This window comes from Eleutherodactylus coqui, chromosome 10 (assembly GCF_035609145.1).
Source record: "Eleutherodactylus coqui strain aEleCoq1 chromosome 10, aEleCoq1.hap1, whole genome shotgun sequence".
Taxonomy (NCBI): domain Eukaryota; kingdom Metazoa; phylum Chordata; class Amphibia; order Anura; family Eleutherodactylidae; genus Eleutherodactylus; species Eleutherodactylus coqui.
The window spans coordinates 111,225,407-111,248,030 of NC_089846.1; the positions used below are offsets into that span (position 1 = coordinate 111,225,407).

General features: G+C 45.9%; 1 protein-coding gene across 1 annotated transcript; it reads right to left on the reverse strand.

The window, feature by feature from the left end:
* Positions 1-959: 959 nt before the first annotated feature.
* RAB39B (RAB39B, member RAS oncogene family) lies at positions 960-21,891 on the reverse strand. Its single transcript, XM_066581705.1, has 4 exons — positions 21,657-21,891; positions 21,433-21,576; positions 21,068-21,316; positions 960-6,988 (listed from the first exon to the last, which is right to left on the reverse strand). The coding sequence occupies exons 3-4, from the start codon at positions 21,280-21,282 to the stop codon at positions 6,562-6,564; spliced, it is 642 nt and encodes a 213-aa protein (XP_066437802.1). The 5' UTR covers positions 21,283-21,316; positions 21,433-21,576; positions 21,657-21,891; the 3' UTR covers positions 960-6,561.
* Positions 21,892-22,624: the final 733 nt, after the last annotated feature.

Below are 22,624 nucleotides of genomic sequence, written 5' to 3' on the forward strand. Positions count from 1 at the left end.
AGCCCTGTAACCTTGCCCAGCTCTCTCTCCCAGCAGGGCTGGTGGAATTCCCAGAAGCACATTTTAAATGTCCCTCTGTAAATTCCTGTTAGGCCCCATCGGATTAGGGAAATCCTTTGGGCTTCCCCTCATCCTCCTGGTGACTAACAGGAGTTTAAAAATGTGCTTCTGAGCGGCACGTTTTAAATGTCCCACTGTAAGTAACGGTAAACATCCTCCTAATTACTTGTAATCTTATTTTCCTGTGCAGGACTGTCCATAGACTCCTGCTCCCATAGGAGTTTATGGAAACTCCCTCACAGCTCACACCAAACATAGGTCAGGTCCAATCTTTTCTCGCAGCACGGACCTTAGATGCGGACATTCTAGCCACGCATGTCCTATCTTTGGAAGGTGCAAATATTTTGCGCGTCTAAAAATCTTTCGTGCGAAGGCTCCTATGGGAGACTATTGGTTCTTTTAGAAGCGATCTCTTTACGCGCCTCTAATGCGTGTGAACGAGGCCTTACTCTGGGACTTGAAAGAAGATCAGTCAAAACACGATAGTGGATACACAAGGGCTCATCATACTAGTTGGAGATTTCAATTGCCAAATTGAATTTACCGGTTTCATGAAACCACATTTTAATCTAGATTATCTCCCACGCCTCTGTGGTGGGTGGAACAATTATAGATTTGACTTTCGCCAGTAATACCATAATGCCATCGATCTCTTACCAAATGTATGTTACTTCTCATATCATAGATCCGACGTATCTCCACTTTGTTTGGAAGATATGGAAATTTGTTTAGAATTAAGAAATGAAGTTTCGAAAATCAAAATTTCAAACCTTTACCGACCAGATAATTTATTTCGACAGTACCCGTCACGCGGTTCATATTCTAAGCCCCTGAAGACGAGTGGCGAGACCCCGACACAGCCCCATTTTTTTTTTTTTTACTATGAAATAAACACAGAGACTTGTAACAAGTTTTATCGTTTCACATATTACCAGTAGTTTGTTCTAGGTACAAGCATGGTTCGTCATTCACATACAGCTAGATAGCATATGTTCACATTTACAGTGCAAAACAGAAAGCAAGGAAGTGTACATTTTTATATTCCGGAGATTCTGAGGAACGCAAAACCAACATGCAGATCTGACGTATTTTAGAATGTAAGCTCTTTATATATTCATAGAAATGTGTAGACCTTGTCTTATTTTTTTTCTAGAAAATAACTAAGAATGGAAATCCTTATATTTACTATCATCAAGGGCTTTAAGTTATTAAAAAAGGATAAAAACGTGTTCAGAAACGAGTAGTGGAGCGTTGGTTGGATTATCATTTAAGAATATATATTGAAACTGGAAATCCGTTTCGGTGTTGTTGAGTATTGTTGTGGTTAAGGTGGCTGTCCCCTCAGGACAACTCATCTCTGTCCCCGGACAAATGGATATCATGGGTCCTCCTGCTTGGATCCCCCCCATTGTGAACCTTCTTCTGGCAGAATGGCCATGCTTACATATTGTCTATGCATCTGAATGACATCCATGTAATACTACACTTCCCCGGCAAAACCTTGGGCTTACCCTGACCTTGAGGGCTTAAGCTTAGGATGGTCATATGAGTGGTCCATGAGCAAGCATGGCAAAGAACAGCAGGGAGCAATGGATTTTCTACATCAGACCTACAATCTTGTTTCTCACAAACGGCTCCATCAATAAAGCCCAACCTAAAGGTTGATTAATAGCCGTGGGTTATTTAGTCTGTTACCATATTCTAAGGACATGTGGAGTCCTATAATCACATGAAGCTAAGGTATAGAAGTATAAACGATTCCTTAAATGGCTAGCACGCTTTACTCAACATTACAGTAGGAAATACGTTTTCTAAGGAACCAGGTGAAGCCTTTCGGTGGCAACATGTTGTAGTAATGTTCAAACCCCATCTTCAATACATGACCCATAAGTGATCTATTACTGAACCTGGATGAAGAGCAAGGTCAAAAAACAGCCAACCTCCTCCTCTGAAGTGGCTTTAACTACACTCGGTCAAAAAAATTCAATCACCCAGAAGTAGTTGTCGTTTTGCGGCAAAATCCGGCATGCAGTTACATCTCACGCAGATATGCAAATGATTAGAGTTGTGGTGTGATTACATGAATGGTCTTGCCGTTGGCCTATTAAAAGGCTCTCAGAAGTTACTTGTGTGTAGTAGACCTCTTTTTCTGCTTGTGCAGAGCTCATTGACGATTAGACATGCCTCTACGACGCAGTCAATGAGATTTCGCCTAATAAACAGAGTTTGAGAGGGAGTGCTTATTGGAATGCAAAAAACTGGATGATGATATCGGTGAATTACCCGCAACCTGGGTCGTTCTAACCAGACAGTTATTTGGACCAGTGAATGCGTGAGGGCAAGAATACAAGGCAACCAGGCGTAGTCATCGACAGACCACCAATAGAGGATTGATTGTCCAACAAGCATGAGCAACTCAAACTATTTCATTGTACACCATCCAGAGAGGTTGCACCATCGTTACAGACCCCTGTGTTTGCTGGAACCATTTTTTAAGCGGTTGGCTGAAGGACATTTGGTCTTGCGGCGCATATTACGCGTATTGCCTTTGACACACACTGTTGCCTCCGTTTGTAGTGGTGTTGTGAATGATAAAACTGGACTACTATGGAGTGGAACCATGTTGTCCTCAGCAACACATCCAGATTTAGTTTGGTTACTGACGACTGCCTTCACTGTGAAGTGCCACACTGCTGGTGTTACGGTTTGGAGGGCCATCTCATACAACAGTCGGTCACCCCTGGTGGTGGTACGAGGGACAATGACAGCTCAGCGATATGTTCAGGACATCTTTCAGCTACATGTGCTCCTCTCATGGCAGCTTCCAAGAGGCATTTTCCAGCAGGATAATGCTCGGCTGCACACACAAGAGGGTCACAGGAATGTCTCCACAACATTGTCACACTTCCATGGTTGCCCGGACACCAGATTTATTGTCAATAGAACATGTATGGGGCCATCTGTGATGCCAACTTCAACAGCCTATGAGTTTGCATGATCTAGAGACTCTGTTACATCAAATGTGGTCCGATATGCCGCAGAACCTATATGACTTACATAAAGAACCTGTATGCCTCAATGGCCACTAGTATCACATCTTACTTCCAAGCTAGAGGTTGGACAACAGGATACTAGAGCCTCCTTTTAAGGGTTCAGTTTTCCACAAATTCTCCTTTTGCTTTGACATTGTAATCACTTACTTCTATCAACGTTACAATCACACATAGGAAGTTTCATTTGATTCCGACAACTCCTTCTAGGTGCTCAGATTTTTTTGGACAATGAATGTATGTCCAGTGTGGACCATGCCTTTATCCGGGTACAAATGTACCCTTCTCTCAAACAATCATTGTGTGGAGTAAAAGGACGTGTGACGGCCATGTGCCGTGATTTTAAATAAATATGCAAGGAGTAAATATAGAATTAAAGGGAAAAAGCCTCTTCTACCAGTGGTAATTAGAGAAGTCAATCTCATTAGCATGACCACAGCAAGAGTCTGCGTTGGATTCTGTATTCCTCTGCCAGAATAGGGCTGAAGCTCAACAGAGCAAAGACGGAAAACAATTCACGAAGGAAATGCCATCCTCCAGGGATCTGTTCATAGTTATGGGAGAAAAATAGGGAAGGCGACACACACCTCAGCTATGAAACTGGTGGTTGAAATTCTAAGATAAAGCCAACTGACTTTGTGCCGCTCTCACGTGGTCCTATTTCAGTAGACCTATTTGGCCAATGGTACCTCAACTCCCAATCCGGATCTACTGAACAAAATGTTCGATGTTGATCTTCAGTAGACTCATGAAGGGATCTGAAACAAGTCTTAGTTGAAGAACTAGTCAACTAACGGAGAACCCTGCTCATCGATGCAACACAAGTATTTTTCCATTGACTACTTGTGGAAATGGACAATGTTTTTGCCCATCCCAGTGTACAGGACTTCCACCAGACGACACCGGTTGCCTTAATAAAACATTCCAACTCATTTAGAGTTCTTAAAAGTTTTCCTTTAGAAAAGTGTTAATTACTCAAAATCTCACAAGTCATTTATTATTGTTTTACTTTTTTTTAAATCTTATACTATATATTTCTTAACGGAAGATTTTCTTTTTACAATAATCTCAGCAGCTGGCCATAGGCTGGTTAAACTGGCACCTTGATGTCGAAAACTGAACTACAGCCGGTGCCAATTTTTAACCATAAATTATAGTCTTGTCAGTTAAAGCGTCGTTTTAGGACTACTGATAAAAATGATTGGCTACGTGTCAATTAAATGTGCCTAACTGAAGCTAAAAATGTAGAAGGATCAAGTAGCGTCACATGGATATGGTAGTTACATTAGTTGGTATGCACTGTAGTTTATGATGCCCAGTGTAAATTCCAATTTGGCCACATTTGGTACCCAACTGGCACTTCACTAGCATGGCAGAAAATTTATAACATGGTTGGAAGATGACTGACCCACCATACAACATGCATCGGCATGTTCAGTTTCTGAATTATTATTAGACATGAGGTTACTTTTGGAACCCAACAAGTGTAGGTATGGGTCCAGGATTAGAAAAATATGGCTGCTTTCGTTTAAAAACAGGGCTTCGGTGGTCCGTAGGTTGTGTATGGTATCGTAGCGCTGCTCCATTCACGTCAACGCAGCCGAGCTACAATACCATACACAGGCGTGGTGCTGTCTTCAGAAGAAAGTAGCCGGATGAGCTCAATGCCTTGCTGCTGGATCACAGCCTCATATTGTACATCACTACCAAAGATATTTCAGTATATTATAGTTTGCACATTTCTAGATCATTTCTAGCATGTACATCAAGCATTTTTTTTTTATTCCTCTATCTAATGTCTCATAAGTGAAATAAACATGAAGCTATTGAACAATACCCGGTCTCAAGGCAGTAATGGTATTTTAAGCAAATGTGATGTGATAAAAGGCCAAACCATCAACTTGCTCCATCATCTTGTTACCTTGTAACCTGCACCTAGGTTATATTGCCACAGAAGTAAAGGGGAATTTTATCTATTGCTTATTACACTTTTTTTTTTTCTTTTGGAGTAGTGCAAAATATTATATTTGGTCAGATAACATTTTAATCTACAAAATAAGATTTACCAGTCTAGTCCAGTTTAAAGTACAATTGGTAATGAGTAGTAATGCAATAGAATCTCAAATTCCATTCCCCCCCCCCCACCTTAATTGTTACTCTTAATTGTTACATATTCGCCATTAGTATCTACATTTTAAATCAGGGCAAGTATAGAGCAAAGCACCTTCACTGTGTATACATATAGCGAACCTTCTCCTGCGTCAAACAGCCATTTTGTAGGCGGAGCTACTGCATGTGCTACCAATTTACTAGGAGGCTTGTTACCTCGGAATTTGCCATGTGTTCCTAGTGAATTGGTAGTAGAATTTTTACGAATATTGTTTCAGTTGCATCATAGCTGCCTCTGCTGGGCGCGAGTGACCAGCGCTTTGAAGTTGTGTCCAAACGTTGCAGTCGAAACCGCACACCAACATGCAAGTTGGTGTGGTCTTCGAACGGAGTGCGACTAAATGCAGTTTGATTGTTCGAAAGGGGTATTCCGTCCCATTTTGAACTTTGATAACTGACAAGTCATCAATGGATGATCATTGGGCACCCGCCACTCTTATCACAGCGTTGACCATAGCGCAGTGGTCCGGGTTGGTATTGCACGCACAGCTCTTGTAGAATTCAATGGGAACTAGGCTGCTGCTCTATGGTCAACGCTTTCTGCTTGCCATAACAACAGCGACACCAGAAATCAGCTGATCGCTAAGGATCGGAAAGGCGGGTCTCCACCAATCATCTATTGATGACCTGTCAATCATCAATAGCAAAAGATCAAAAAGTCCCTTCAATGAATATGCCACATTGCAGCTAATACCTGCAATACCGCACATCTATTGACAATCAATCTACTTAGCTTAAAACCACGCAAGTCATTGCAACGTGTAAAGACAGCCCAAGGCCAGTGAATGAGTCAGCGTAACGGCAAATTACGCTTTTTTTTTTTTTCTCTTTAGTTGAAGCTAGAAAATTAATTTTCAATGTGTCCGTTTTCCAAAGTACAGTAAATAAAAGTTTTGCCTTTTCTATAACTATATATAATGACCATTACACTGTGGTATTAACTCACGGCATAAAACTACCAACATTAAACTACACAGAATTTATCAAATGATTTAGGATGTATCTGAATTCTTGGTATCATTGATTTATGAATCCCAACTCCTAAACATAGACATGCACACTTGGCCCGTGCCAGAGATGTAAGAGCTTCCTTAAGTTTGAGATGTGTTTTTACGGATTTTACAAACTATTTTTTATTTATTTTTTGCTTCCACTGTCCAACCTCCCTTCGCTCTATAGTACCAACGGCAATTTCAAGGAACCCATTACTTCACAGATTGGTTACGGCTGTGTTATTGTATTAAGAGTTCACAATGGTGACCTTGATTTTAACGTCTACTGCTTAGCAAAGGCACCGCCTGTCAGATTTAACTACTTCCTCGGAGGAGTGCACTACATTTGGGACGAACCCACTTTTTACCCCCTCCCAGCCTTCTTGGATATTTATCTCTCCCTTTCTAACAAGCTCATATATATCGCGAGTCAGATCGGTGAAGGCTTTCTCTACGTTGATGGCATCTCGGGCTGAGGTTTCTATATATCTCATGCCATAGGCAATGGCCAGTTTCTCAGCCTCATGTCTTGTCACTTGCCGTTGTGTGTCTAGGTCACATTTGTGACCCACCAGGACAAAAACAATCTGGTAGGGCTGCACGTGAGCTTTAGCTTCTTCCAACCATTCGTGGACATTCTGGAAGGAGCGGCGGTTGGTGATGTCAAATAGCAGGAGCCCTCCAACAGAATTTCTGTAGTAGGCACGTGTGATGGATCTGAAAATTCAAAAGAACAGTTTTAATAAAAAAGAAATGGTAAATATTGTAAGATCCATTCGTTTAGCAAGTGTAAAGATGTTACGTTTGATGAAGGCGGGCGGCACAATGCTAAATATGATACATTGTACTGCATCCCTCCACCAGTGGGGCAAGGCAGGACTTTCGAAGTATGAGTATTTCCAACAATACTTAATTCCTATATAATGAACACAGTGTAATTCAAAATTTTCCCTGTAGTATCACCATAGAGAAAATTTTTGGCCACCCACGGCAAGACTGGCCAAATATAAATAAATGGGATGCAGCACACTAGAAATAAACCACCGTGTGGGGGAGCTTTTGTGAAGATAGATGCAAAGACTTCAGAAAATGGGTCTGGACTAGAGATGAGCGAGCGTACTCGTTTAGGGCGATTTCGCAATCGAGCACCGCTTTTTTCGAGTAACTAACTACTCGGGCGAAAAGATTCGGGGGGCGCCGTGGTGGAGTGGGAGGTAGCAGTGGGGAACAGGGGGGAGCTCTCTCTCTCCCCCCACTCCCCTCTGCAACCCCCCGCCCCCCCCGAATCTTTTCGCCCGAGTAGTCAGTTACTCGAAAAGCGGTGCTCGATTGCGAAATTGCCCTAAACGAGTACGCTCGCTCATCTCTAGTCTGGACTTATTGACCCTTCAGAGATATAATTACCAATTCTCAAAGAAGTGGTGAAGTCGGCATTCCAGGATTCTTTTGTAGATGTATAAAAAACCTTTATCCCTCCATATACAGCTGCGACGTTTCGACCTGTATAAGGTCTTTATCACACATACAGCACATTAGAAACCACCCACATATATATTACACCTACACCAATCACTAGCCGACATACATTATAAATCAAGTACAAACATATGGTTAAGGGAGAGTGGCTTACCGTTAGTCAGACATCGCTGTGCAGTATTGATTGTTATATACACACATACCTCCATAAGAGAGAAACCACCAGACTCCATACTGCCGTCCGCTGTGCAAGACTGGGCATGTGCAAGCCCGTCCAATCCGAGTTCTGCTAATGCCCATAGTAGGCATTGCAATCCTATAGAGCCTGCCCGTTTTGGGGACAAAATTCTGTCCTGGGACCGTGGAAGCATATCACCTACACTTTTCTTCTCTACCGTCCCTCCAATCCACCCTTTCTGGGTCCTGTTTTCAGTCATCCAAAATGGCCAAAATAATCTTCAAACTACTTAATCTCACAGCGCATGGGGTAGTGTTAGACAACCAATGCAGTATATCTGCTCTCTAATAGGCCAGAGCTGCTCATGTGATCAGCACTGGCCAATCACAGAGAGAGTGCACAATGTGTATTAGGTAGTTATAAAACTGCTGCAGCTATCTTGGACTGCTGAAAACAGGGCCCAACCAGCGGATCGGAGTGGCAGCAGGTAATATGCCCCCTTCTCCTCTGTCACTGGACAGAAGTTTCTCCAGTAACTGGAAGGTTGCTTTTATAGGCAGCTATGGTGAATATGCTGTAATTACGGGGCGATATAGGTTACTGTGGTGGTAAACGTATGCAGGGTTTGTATACAAAATAAATGTGGCAGGCTCCACCAAATGCCTTACGTCGGACTACGTTCTCCTCTGCTATTTGGTGCTCCTATAGGAAACCACAAAGCGTGTGCATGAGGAGCATCGCTCTACAGCGCCCAAATAATCGCCCCATGCCATACAAACCAAGAACTGCATAGCATATCGGACAGCGCTCATATAATAGTACGTGCCACAAAGAGGTCACCACCCCATCTGAGCTCCAAAATGGAGATCTTCAGGTGCTTCAAAAATATTTTGGCATTGTATAGGCTTTGTTTGTGAGTAGCTGGAGTTCGCAGGAGAGCGGGCGCGTGCCTCGGCACTTGGGTGGTAAAGACTGATCAAACTCTGTTCTGGCCAAATCATCACACTTGTTGGGGGCTTACTATGGTATTTAGTTTCCTGTTCTATTGGAATTACATCGGGGGTTTTTTCAAAAACTGTGAAAAAAAGGCTGCAATTTTTGTACCAGTGTCTCATGCAGTATTTGGAGTAAGAACCAGCAGCGGATCCAGCAGGAAGTAATACAAGTCCGCCCTTTCCCTGTTGACTTCACTTCTGGCTTTGGGGGGGAAAAAAAAATTGATGAAAAACTTGGCGTCTTCATCCGAAAAAAAAACAAAAAAACCCCCCACCCCTATAGAGGTGTAAAGGCTCGGTCAGATAAGCGGAGATCCGCGCGGAAAAAAAAACGCGCCGCGTGTGTGGGCAAAAATCCACACCTACCAAAGAAAGAACATATGGGTGGCAATGGACGTGGTCAGGCTGATTTTTTCCCGCACGCGGTGCGTTTTTGTTTTAGTGCGGAAAACCGTGCGGATCCTTGCTCGTCTGACTGAGCCCTAAGAGGTGGTACTTGGGGTTCAATGAACTACATACACATTATGAAAGGAATTGTATAGTGTAGTATACAGGATAATTCCTTCTTAAGGCTGCTTTTGAATCATCTTCAGGGGTTCCATTTTCCTGCTCCATTCGGGAAGCAGGAAGAGGAATACCCTGGCAGAACGGATTCGTATTATGACAGAACTGTGCAGCGCCGAACGGACCCCATTGATCATAATGGGGTCCGTTCAGTTTCTGCTCAGCTGCATGCAGCGCTAATTCTTCCAGTATTTTGTACCAGATCTGTGATGCCTAAGAGACATAATAGGTCTCTTGTATGTAAGCGGTTGCAGAAAAATGGTCTTATTGCCCGTAGCAACCAATAATTAATTACCTTTCATTTCTTCTATGCAAGCTAGATATCTGGTTCCCATGGGTATTAATAATTGGTGCTTTTAGGCTCAAGTCCTACAAGATTAACCCTTTGCAATCCAATTTTGGATTCAGGGTTTCCTAGGGGGTTCTCTCTTTCTTTCATTATACAATGGCACCATCTGCTGGCTAGAGTCAGTAGTGCTGTATGGGATATGCTGGAGAGGCCCCCGACAACAGAGCGGCCAGTAATATACAGTAAGAATACCCTGCCGGATGTCTTCCGACATCGAAGCTGTACAGCCTTCAATCACAATGTCTGCAGATGTCAGAAGTGGATTGGAATGGGTTAAGGCGAAGATTACATGGTGATTTTGACCTCAACAAGGGTTACGTGACCAAAGATCACTGTTTAGCCCTGCAATCTTCTAATTTCACTGAAGTCAATTTGGTCATGCTGCAGCTCACAAAAGTCACAACTGCGACCCGCAGATCACAAGTCATCCAGCAATGATCTGTGGGTCAATCGCGGCTATGAGCGACTCGCACTGATTTCAATGGGATTAGGGTATCACAGGGCTACACAGTAATCTGTGGTCACACAACTCATGTTGCAGCCAAAATCACCACGTACCCCTAGCCTAAGGCTCTCTGCACATCTGCATTGAAGGTGCCATTTGGAGTCCACAATGGAAAAAAATAGCACAGCATGCTATATTATCCAGTATAATTGCAAGCAGCAGCATGGAAGTCTGACAAACCTTATTATAGTCAATGAGGTCCATCAGGGACCGTGTCAGTTAAGTGCTGGATTCAGCATTTCTGTTGTATGGCCCCTATGATGGAGCTGAACAATGGAGAGTCCTAGTGCAAGTGTGAATAAAGCCTGACATACTCACTTCTTTCACAGATCGACCTAAAAATGTTATTTTTGCACACTAATGAAAAACAACTCTTATAAGAGTTTTGTTACTCATCTATAAAATCCTTTTCTCGCCGTGTTCATTTTGGGACACAAGAGACCGTAGTACGGGCTGCTGCCACTAGGAGGTGGGCACTAAGCAAAAAAAAAAGGAGCCAATAGATTGTATAGAGGAAAGAACTAGAACATGCATGTTGAGAAATATAGGGGACCCATCAAAAACAAAATTGTACGAGTCCGCAAATTAAAAAAATAACTGGGGTGCTGCGTCCCGAGTGAGAAAAGTTTTCTCGCTTGTGTCATTGGGGTGAAAACGGGAAACTGTAGGATGTCCTAAAGTAGTTTCCAGGATTGGATAATTCAAAAGTCCACCACTGTATGTAGAACTTGAGATTGAGGGGAAAAAGACATCCAAGGATGAGGAGTGCATGTCCTAGACAAGAGGTGCAGAGGAAAACCCCAAAAAGGACTAACTGCCTGAAGGGCAGAGACCCGATGTGCACCATCCAAGAGGCCACCATACCCCATGTGGAAAGCACTGGAGTCAGAAAATAAGCTCCGGTCCAGGAAAACTGCTTCACAAATGGACATCCTGATCCCTGAATGATAGTCTTGGATGCCATCTACCTTACAAAAGGAAAGACATAATGAAGAAGGTATGAAGTTTCAGGGCAGAACTCCAATTACATCCAGATGAAATAGAAGCATTCCTCATATCTTGGATCAGAAGCGTTGTCATGTCTCCTTAAGGAGAGCATCCAAAAAGTGTGTAGAGACACATAGGGTGATGAGTGGATCAGGGGATAGTATGGTCTCTCCCCAAGGAGAGCATCCAGAAGGGGTGTGGGAACACCTAAAAGCTAAGTAAGGAGACTTATAAGGCAATGCTCTTCTGGGAAATTTATGCAAATAAGAAAGAGGAAAAAATAGCTCTACAGCGCCATCTATTGGATGGCAGTATTCCTTTAATTCAAAGTGACCTTATAACAAGTCATCAATGATGCACAGACAGACTGCTTCAGGGTGATTGCCCCTCATCAGTGTGCAGTAGGCTTCTGGCTTAGTCTGTGAGGGGCCTATGACGTGTCTCCTTAAGGAGCACCTAAAAATTGTGTGCAGACAGATAAGGGGTGAGTGGATCACCCCTTCTGGGTGCTCACCTTTGGGAGAGACTATACCATCCCCTGACCCACTCACTCTAATGAGGGGCAAGCACCCCGAAACAGTCTGTCTGTGCGTGGGTTCTGACTTGGTTTAATATTCTCAATCATTGATGACTTGTTATAAAGTGTTATAAAGTGACTTTGAATTGAAGGAATGCTGCCATCCAATAGATGGCGCTGTAGAGGTATTTTTCCATCATATCTTGGTTAGCACGGGGGAGGGAGAATGGTAGAAGAAGAAAAACTGCCCATAACGGAAGAAAAATACCAATAAAACAGGAATAGACAGACACCAATAGACAGAAGCCAGAGAGAGATAAGGAGATGTCTCCTTGTGGAGATCTCTGGAGTAATGACATCATAACACGTGGAGGACAACGGCTGCTCGGAGGCAGGAAATAAGGCCACGTTACTGCTGGAGAAGAAAAATCTTCAAAATGATTACACCTTGAGACGTGGCAAAAAATAAGATACTGGTGGAAGGCTGAAGAAATCCTGGAGAACAACCACAGTGCCCATCAACCAATCCGGAGTATCCTGCATCTGGGCCACAGATGGAGACGTTGTGAAGAAAACCGATGACAAAGCCCATTCCTAGGGTTTGCCGCCAGGCGCATGGGTGGTAGAGTGCAATAGATTAAGCGACTACTCAAACTCCATCTTGTAGTCTGAAGAGATTACATTACAACCCCATGCATCTGAGATGCGCCCAACCTAAAAGACCTGCAAATGAAAAAGCCTCCTAACCCACATGAGAAAAAAACTGGGGCTCACCCCCACGTAGAGGGGAGTCCATTTGGGACCTATTCTAGAAAGTTGAGAAAGAGAGAGTCAGGAAAGACTTGGCTTGAGGCCTGGTTTCCTTGTATGCCAAGAGTCGTGTTCCCTTAAAGTAGTAGAAAGGTGTGAATCATTCAAAAAATGGCATCCAGATGAATAAGAAGAAAAAAATACCCGTCTGAAGCTTCCACAAACTTGAAGACAGAAAAAGCAGAGCGTCTCCTTGGATAGGACATCTAAACAATCAAATGTACAAGTGAAAGGTTTGTGGTAGAGTCCAAGTTCTGAAACTCTATTACGGTCCTTTTACATGTGCAGATGATGCACTCATGCTAACGACCACTGACCAACAATGAGCATGTCGGTCAGCGCTCATCACTTCCGTGTACATGGGTAGATTATCTGCTCTATGGGGACAACCGATCATTAATATGATAGTTGGGTATCAGAGCAAGCCTCAAGTGAAGTTTGGGGAAGGGGAGACAGAGGATGCGGACAATGGAGGCACAAAATGATTCTGGACCTATTTCACAGATTGATGGAAAGGGGCAATGTTGCATTCCTAAACTTGCATAAACTCTAAGGCCGTGGTGCATAACAGCACGCAGTTACACCACCCGAGGAAGGGGGCAGTGTGGAGACCTACATGGCATGATATTAAACGGTCTAAAAAAAATAAGTGAAACCTGGAATACACAATCACTCCACCGACGGGGAACAGGGTAATGTGGTAAACAAAAATAACTCCCATCAACTACCTAGGTATGGCAGCATACAGAAGCGGGACTCGGGAGGTGTGATGGGCGCACACCAGGGCACGTAAGTATATTGCTTCTTTATTTTACAAAATGCAGGCAAAGAATTTCATGGTTAGACAAACGGCTTCCATCAGGTATCCTACTATGCGCCTGTCTCAGTTCTGAGTCCCGTTCCCATTTACTGCCGAGACGCCACCGAGTACCGACCTGAGCCGCCAGTTCTAACAAGCATATACTGTGCTGTCTTGGTCATAGCGCCTGCTGGCAGAGGGGTACACATGAGGCACTCCTCTCTTTTCCCCCTAGCTATCACAATAACCTGTCTAGAACAACTTACTTCACTTAGATAAAGGGGAGATGTGAGCGCCTACGTAGTAATGTAATTACGCCATCTAGTAAGAGAGGAGAAATGGCATAGCGCAATTACTCAGCCTGTGGGAGGGGATAATGAGGCATTCTAAATGCACAATAACTACAATTAGCCCATGTAGCAGAAGACAGTTACTCCACCACAGAAGGGGGTAACGATGAGGTCTACGAGTTGTCTCATGTAGCAGCACACTTACTCCACTATAGGAGGTAATGAGGAGGTCTACGAGTTGTCTCATGTAGCAGCACACTGTTACTCCACTATAGGAGGTAATGAGGAGGTCTACGAGTTGTCTCATGTAGCAGCACACTGTTACTCCACCATAGGAGGTAATGAGGAGGTCTACGAGTTGTCTCATGTAGCAGCACACTGTTACTCCACTATAGGAGGTAATGAGGAGGTCTACGAGTTGTCTCATGTAGCAGCACACGGTTACTCTACCATAGGAGGTAATGAGGAGGTCTACGAGTTGTCTCATGTAGCAGCACACTGTTACTCCACCATAGGAGGTAATGAGGAGGTCTACGAGTTGTCTCATGTAGCAGCACACTGTTACTCCACCATAGGAGGTAATAAGGAGGTCTATGAGTTGTCTCATGTAGCAGCACACTGTTACTCCACCATAGGAGGTAATGAGGAGGTCTACGAGTTGTCTCATGCAGCAGCACACTGTTACTCCACCATAGGAGGGAATAAGGAGGTCTACGAGTTGTCTCATGTAGCAGCACACTGTTACTCCACCATAGGAGGTAATGAAGAGGTCTATGAGTTGCCTCATGTAGGAGCACACTGTTACTCCACCATAGGAGGTAATAAAGAGGTCTACGAGTTGTCTCATGTAGGAGCACACTGTTACTCCACTATAGGAGGTAATGAGGTCTACGAGTTGTCTCGTAGCATCACACTGTTACTCTACCATAGGAGGTAATAAGGAGGTCTACAATTGTCTCATGTAGCAGCACACTGGTACTCCACCATACGAGGTAATGAAGAGGTCTACGAGTTGTCTCATGTAGCAGCACACTGTTACTCCACCATAGGAGGTAATAAGGAGGTCTACAATTGTCTCATGCAGCAGCACACTGGTACTCCACCATACGAGGTAATGAAGAGGTCTACGAGTTGTCTCATGTAGCAGCACACTGTTACTCCACCATAGGAGGTAATGAGGAGGTCTACGAGTTGTCTCATGTAGCAGCACACTGTTACTCCACTATAAGAGGTAATGAGGTCTACGGGTTGTCTTATGCAGCAGCACACTGTTACTCCACCATAGGAGGGAATAAGGAGGTCTACGAGTTGTCTCATGTAGCAGCACACTGTTACTCCACAATAGAAGAAGGTAATGAGGAGGTCTACGAGTTGTCTCATGTAGCAGCACACTGTTACTCTACCATAGAAGGTAATAAAGAGGTCTACGAGTTGTGTCATGTAGCAGCACACTGTCACTCCATCGTAGGAGGTAATGAGGAGGTCTATGAGTTGCTTCATGTAGCAGCACACTGTTACTCCACCATAGGAGGTAATGAGGAGGTCTACGAGTTGTCTCATGTAGCAACGCACTTACTCCACCATAGGTGGTAATGAGGAGGTCTACGAGTTGTGTCATGTAGCAGCACACTGTTACTCCACCATAGGAGGTAATGAGGAGGTCTATGAGTTGTCTCAGGTAGCAGCACACTGTTACTTCACCATAGAGGGGAATAATGAGCATGTCTGTGAGGCAATGTCAATTACATCATGTAGCAGGAGAGAGTAATCTACACACAATTACTCCGCCGACAAAAGGCAGGAGAGAGTAATTTACAGTTATATACAAGAGGGTAATGTGGCGCACAATAATTGTGTAGCAAGATCAAATTGCATCGTTAAGAGATCAGAGTTACTCTGGAAGGTGGTGATGTTGGTGCCGGCATAGCAATGCCCATTACGCCATCTAGCAGGAAAGGGTGACCTACATAGCACAATTACTCCGCCTGTAGAAGGGCCTAATATGGCTGCCAGTTGAAGCAGCACTTGTTACATGGTCTCCTGCTACATTAGCAGAATGCGGCCTAGTAGGCCATAATGAAGCCTGGAACCCCAATTGGTAGAGAACCCCCGCAGGCCAGGCTGTTCCCGAGAGCCAGAAGAATGGGTGTGGGCGCAGTCAGGGGTCAGAAGAGGGAGGGGGCAGCTCCAGCCTCTTTAAAAGAGTGCAGCCTAGTAGGCCACAATGGATCGGGAATAGAGATGAGCGAACGTACTCGGTAAGGGCGATTTCGCAATCGAGCACCGCGATTTTCGAGTACTTCACTACTCGGGTGAAAAGTACTCGGGTGCGCCTGGGGGTGAGCGGGTGGTTGCAGAGGGGAGTGGGGGGGGAGAGGGGGCTCCCCCCTGTTCCCCGCTGCTACCCCCCGCTCCACCGCGCCTACCCCTGCCCCCCGGCGCACCCGAGTACTTTTCACCCGAGTAGTGAAGTACTCGAAAATCGCGGTGCTCGATTGCGAAATCGCCCTTACCGAGTACGTTCGCTCATCTCTAATCGGGAACCTTACCGATCACGAGGTTGTGAATCACAGATCTAAAGGAAAGAGGTCCGGCATGGCGGTACAGCGTGCGGTGGGGTAAAAAACTCGATGTGCAGCCAGAGAAGTAGGTCGGGCAAGGGGGAGGGGGGTTTGCTCTGGTCCACTTAGTCTTCTTAAAGTAGTTCTCCTATTTTCTGGAGGGGTCATTTTTCTCCATTGAAGTCAATGGGGGTTTTGAAAACCAGTGAGTTTTCCTCTTACAGAGAATGTGAGAAATGTGATATAGGGCCGCGTCACTTATCTATTTGTAGCACTTCGTGCCGCGTCGCTTATGTGTTTGTCGCCCTTCATGCCGCGTCGCTTATGTATTTGTAGGCCTTCATGACGCATCTCTTATGTATTGGTAGCCCTTCATGCCGCGTCTCTTATGTATTTGTAGGCCTTCATGCCGCGTCTCTTATGTATTTGTAGGCCTTCATGCCGCGTCTCTTATGTATTTGTAGCCCTTCATGCCGCGTCTCTTATGCATTTGTAGGCCTTCATGCCGCGTCTCTTATGCATTTGTAGCCCTTCATGCCGCGTCTCTTATGCATTTGTAGCCCTTCATGCCGCGTCTCTTATGCATTTGTAGCCCTTCATGCCGCGTCTCTTATATATTTGTAGCCCTTCATGCCGTGTCTCTTATGTATTTGTAGCCCTTCATGTCGCGTCTCTTATGTATTTGTAGCCCTTCATGCCGCGTCTCTTATGTATTTGTAGCCCTTCATGCTGTGTCTCTTCTGTATTTGTCGCCCTTCATGCCGCGTCTCTTCTGTACTTGTAGCCCTTCATGCCGTGTTTCTTATGTACTTGTAGCCCTTCATGCCGCGTCTCTTATGTATTTGTAGCCCTTCATGCCACGTCTCTTATGTATTTGTAGCCCTTCATGCCGCGTCTCTTATGTATTTGTAGACCTTCATGCCGCGTCTCTTATGTATTTGTAGCCCTACATGCCGCGTCTCTTATGTATTTGTAGCCCTTCATGCCGCGTCTCTTATGTATTTGTAGCCCTTCATGCCGCGTCTCTTATGTATTTGTAGCCCTTCATGCCGCGTCTCTTATGTATTTGTAGGCCTTCATGACGCGTCTCTTATGTATTTGTAGCCCTTCATGCCGCGTCTCTTATGTATTTGTAGCCCTTCATGCCGCGTCTCTTATGTATTTGTAGGCCTTCATGACGCGTCTCTTATGTACTTGTAGCCCTTCATGCCGCGTCTCTTATGTATTTGTAGCCCTTCATGCCACGTCTCTTATGTATTTGTAGCCCTTCATGCCGCGTCTCTTATGTATTTGTAGCACTTCATGCCGCGTCTCTTATGTATTTCTCACCCTTCATGCCGTGTCTCTTCTGCATTGTAGCCCTTCATGCCGCATCTCTTATGTATTTGTAACCCTTCATGCTGCGTCTCTTATGTATTTGTCGCCCTTCATGCCGCGTCTCTTATGTATTTGTCGCCCTTCATGCCGCGTCTCTTATGTATTTGTAGCCCTTCATGATGCGTCTCTTATGTATTTGTCGCCCTTCATGCCGCGTCTCTTATGTATTTGTCGCCCTTCATGCCACGTCTCTTATGTATTTGTAGCCCTTCCTGATGTGTCTCTTATGTATTTGTAGCCCTTTATGCCGCGTCTCTTATGTATTTGTAGCCCTTCATGCCGCGTCTCTTATGTATTTGTAGCCCTTCATGCCGCGTCTTTTATGTATTTGTAGCCCTTCATGCCGCGTCTCTTATGTATTTGTAGCCCTTCATGCCGCGTCTCTTATGTATTTGTAGCCCTTCATGCCGCGTCTCTTATGTATTTGTAGCATTTCATGCCGCGTCTCTTATGTACTTGTAGCCCTTCATGCCGCGTGTCTTATGTATTTGTAGCCCTTCATGCCGCGTCTCTTATGTATTTGTTGCCTTCATGCCGCGTCTCTTATGTATTTGTAGCCCTTCATGCCGCGTCTCATGTATTTGTAGCCCTTCATGCCGCGTCTCTTATGTATTTGTAGCCCTTCATGCCGCGTCTCTTATGTATTTGTAGCCCTTCATGCCGCGTCTCATGTATTTGTAGCCCTTCATGCCGCGTCTCTTATGTATTTGTAGCCCTTCATGCCGCGTCTCTTATGTATTTGTAGCCCTTCATGCCGCGTCTCTTATGTATTTGTAGCCCTTCATGCCGCGTCTCTTATGTATTTGTAGCCCTTCATGCTGCGTCTCTTATGTATTTGTAGCCCTTCATGCCGCGTCTCATGTATTTGTAGCCCTTCATGGCGTGTTTCTTATGTACTTGTAGCCCTTCAAGCTGCGTCTCTTATGTATTTGTAGCCCTTCATGCCACGTCTCATGTATTTGTAGCCCTTCATGCCGCGTCTCTTATGTATTTGTAGCTCTTCATGGCGCGTCTCTTATGTATTTGTAGCATTTCATGCCGCGTCTCATGTATTTGTAGCCCTTCATGCCGCGTCTCTTATGTATTTGTAGCCCTTCATGCCGCGTCTCATGTATTTGTAGCCCTTCATGCCGCGTCTCTTATGTATTTGTAGCCCTTCATGCCGTGTCTCATGTATTTGTAGCCCTTCATGCCGCGTCTCTTATGTATTTGTAGCCCTTCATGCCGCGTCTCATGTATTTGTAGCCCTTCATGCCGCGTTTTTTATGTACTTGTAGCCCTTCATGCCACGTCTCATGTATTTGTAGCCCTTCATGCCACGTCTCATGTATTTGTAGCCCTTCATGCCGCGTCTCTTATGTATTTGTAGCCCTTCATGCCGCGTCTCTTATGTATTTGTAGCCCTTCATGCCGCGTCTTATGTATTTGTAGCCCTTCATGCCGCGTCTCTTATATATTTGTAGCCCTTCCTGCCGTGTCTTTTATGCATTTGTAGCCCTTCATGCCGCGTCTCTTATGTATTTGTAGCCCTTCATGCCGCGTCTCTTATGTATTTGTAGCCCTTTATACCGCGTCTCTTATGTATTTGTAGCCCTTCATGCCGCGTCTCTTATGAATTTGTAGCCCTTCATGCCGCGTCTCTTATGTATTTGTAGCCCTTCATGCCGCGTCTCTTATGTATTTGTAGGCCTTCATGCCGCGTCTCTTATGTATTTGTAGCCCTTCATGCCACGTCTTTTATGTATTTGTAGCACTTCATGCCGCGTCTCTTATGTATTTGTAGCCCTTCATGACGCGTCTCTTATGTATTTGTAGGCCTTCATGCCGCGTCTCTTATGTATTTGTAGCCCTTCATGCCGCGTCTTTTATGTATTTGTAGCCCTTCATGCCGCGTCTCTTATGTATTTGTAGCCCTTCATGCCGCGTCTCTTATGTATTTGTAGCCCTTCATGCCGCGTCTCTTATGTGTTTGTAGCCCTTCATGCCGCGTCTCTTATGTGTTTGTAGCCCTTCATGCCGCGTCTCTTATGTATTTGTCGCCCTTCATGCCACGTCTCATGTATTTGTAGCCCTTCATGCCAGCGCTAACCTCACCCAAGATGAATGGCACTTCAATCTAAATAAATGTCTCCAAGTGTCACATCTGGAATACATAGGGTTAAACGCATGCAAAACGTTTCAAAAACGTATCCCCTATCCACGGGGGGCTTGAGTAAACTGACAGCTGGCCTGCTGGGACCCCTACTGATTACAAGAAAGGGGGTCCTGTGACTCCCCCTCCTCTGTACGGACCGGTGGTCGGGCATGTGCGCTTCTGCTTCATTCAACACTTGGTTACGTAAGGCAGCCCTAGAGAGATGAATGAGTGGCATGGTGCGCACTCGACCGCCCAACCATTCGTGTAGGGGGAGGTCACAGGATCCCAGTTCTCCTCATTGGTCGGTTTCCCACGAATCACCTATCTGGTTGATACCAAAGTACAGTCAGGACCCCTGTAGGCCAAGTGTATGAGGTCTAGGGGGGGCTTCACTGGGTCCTTCTTCGTGGACCACCACTAATGTGAATTTCTGCCCATTTTACCACCTCTCTTCTCTGTATATATTATGTTGTATTCTTAAAGGGGATGTCCAGAACTTTTTCTACCCTCAGGTCATCATTACTTGATCAGTGGGGGGCACCGCTCGGGATTCCTTCGTGGCACTGCTTTCTATACTGTAGCGGCTTGGTTTACTACTGCAGGCACAGCGCCCCCCTGACGGCAGTGCTGGGAAGCAACTGATCTTCGGTGACCCTAGCCAATCATCTACTGATCCCTATCTGAGAGGGTCATCAATAGTAAAAGTCCTGGCCAACCCCTTTAAGGGGGGCCTGTCAGCATTTAAGACCGTAAACTAAGCCCAGCCGTAGAACAATCGCTTGCCCCGCGTCTATTCATAAAGCCGTACCTGTGTACCCGCTGTAAGTGAGGGCGGCCCAGACCGTCTCTCGGCGAGCGTTGCCATCACGCCGCCCCTCTCTTCTCAGGCAGCACTATACATTCTCATGACGGTCTGACATCACTGACGCGCGAGGTTGAGTGTGGCGATTCCATCCACAAATGGGACAGATGATCCGCGTGGCAGTGACATCAGGAAAGGGGCGTGCTTAGCGGGCAGCGCTCGCGGAGAAACGGTTCGGCCCACTCTTCCTAATTTACATGGCGCACGGGAACATATTACACGGGTCCGGCTTTGTAAACCGACACGCCTTCTAAACGGGAGTCAGCGGTTCTCCCAGCGCCGACCGCGGTTCACCGCCTCACGTGCCGCCGGCACAATACAAACGAAGCGATGAGATCGGGCGCCGCGGACAAGGCGGTTATTACTTACGACCCGCCGCCCCTCCTTACCTGAACCTCTCCTGACCGGCGGTGTCCCAGATCTGTAGTTTGATCCTCTTGCCCGGCTCGATTTCCACCAGCCGCGAAAAGAAATCTACCCCGACGGTGGGGTCGGACACCTGCGCGAATCGGCCCTCTGTGAACCTCCGGATCAGACACGACTTCCCCACCGTGGAGTCCCCGATGACGATGAGGCGGAATTGGTACAACCAGATGGCTTCCATCGCTCCCGGCTTCACTTTAGCGCTTTTTTTGTCCCTAAAGGGTTAAACGTCAAGTGATTTTTTTTTCCGTAATACGTACGGTACGCGTTAAGAGGCCGCGGCGGCGGCAGGGGGCGGGCAAACTGTACTCCGATGACCGCGCTAATTCACCTGAGCCTGCAGGGGGCGCTGTGCACAGGTGAGGCAGGATCAGAGGGCTGTGCTAGCTGCAGCCATGTTCAGCACCAGGGGAGTGTGCGAAGAAAGGTCAGACGGCCTCCATTTTGCAGCAGTGGATGATGAGAGTATTCCGCCCTGGAGACACAAGGGAGGTCACATGAGTGGGCTGTAGGGGGCAGCACTCCCGGGACAGGCTGCTGGATGCGGGCACCTACCTCTCCGGGGAGGGGCGACTAACGCCAGCCGCCGGCCACGGGCACAGACAGCCGGCGGGGCCCGGCAGATGGAGACAATGGAGGCCGCGGTAAGATGGAGCGCCGCTGACGGAGGACGCTGCCCGCACAGAGCTGATGAAATGGCAGCAACATCAGCACCAAACACTCTGACTCATCACTGGCAGCAGCCGCTCCCGTAATCACCGCACTACACGGGCGGGCCCGGCCTCTACCGTACTGCTCCGAGTACTACGCCCCCAGCCTAGAATGGAGGGGCTCCTGGGAGGTGTGAGGTCACAGGATGGGCGGGGCTTCCTCGGCAGTGCAGGAAGGAGGAATGGCGGCTGTTCCATGGGGCTGTGGGAGGGAAGGGTCTTATTTACAAAGTCCTACAAATACATTAGGGCTAAAGGAGGGGAGTGTGTTTTATGTGTGGTGAAGGAGAGTAGGGATTAGCCCCATCCACCCCCCCCTTTTTTTTACGTTACGCTACACCCTTTGTTTCCCCGCAGAGTACGGGCTCATTCGCACGAGCGGATTCCGTTCCAGTTCTTGACGTATTTTCACAGACCGAAATGGCATATTCCTCCCGTATGTGTTCGGGATTTTTTTGCATTTTTCAGGTGCACAAAAAAATAAGGCCCCATTGTTTCACGTCTCCGAACCCTGGCGATCGGCGCAAGAGAATCGCAGCTTTGTTCAGGCGATTCGCACGTCGCATCGCTGCTGTCCGTGATTTCTCGCAGGAAGTCAAAAGGAGTTTCTAATGTTAAAAACGCATCACGCAAAAATTGCACGGTCGTGAGTTACAATAAAAAGGAGGCTCCACAGGGGAACATGGGCCAGGGGGAAAAAAAAACGCAAAACGCGGAAAGATAGGACATGCCATGTTTTTTTTTCCACGACACATCGCATGAGCGAAAACGTCGCAAATGAGAATAAAACCACTGAAAATCATTGCTTTTGTA

What these genes read in the sequence shown, in the direction of transcription:
- RAB39B (XM_066581705.1), bottom strand. Translation starts at nt 21,282, where the DNA reads ATGGAAGCCATCTGGTTGTACCAATTCCGCCTCATCGTCATCGGGGAC. An exon ending in GCCGGTCAGGAGAGGTTCAG is followed by an intron (nt 6,989 to 21,067) that starts GTAAGGAGGGGC and finishes TTGAATTTTCAG; the next exon opens with ATCCATCACACGTGCCTACT.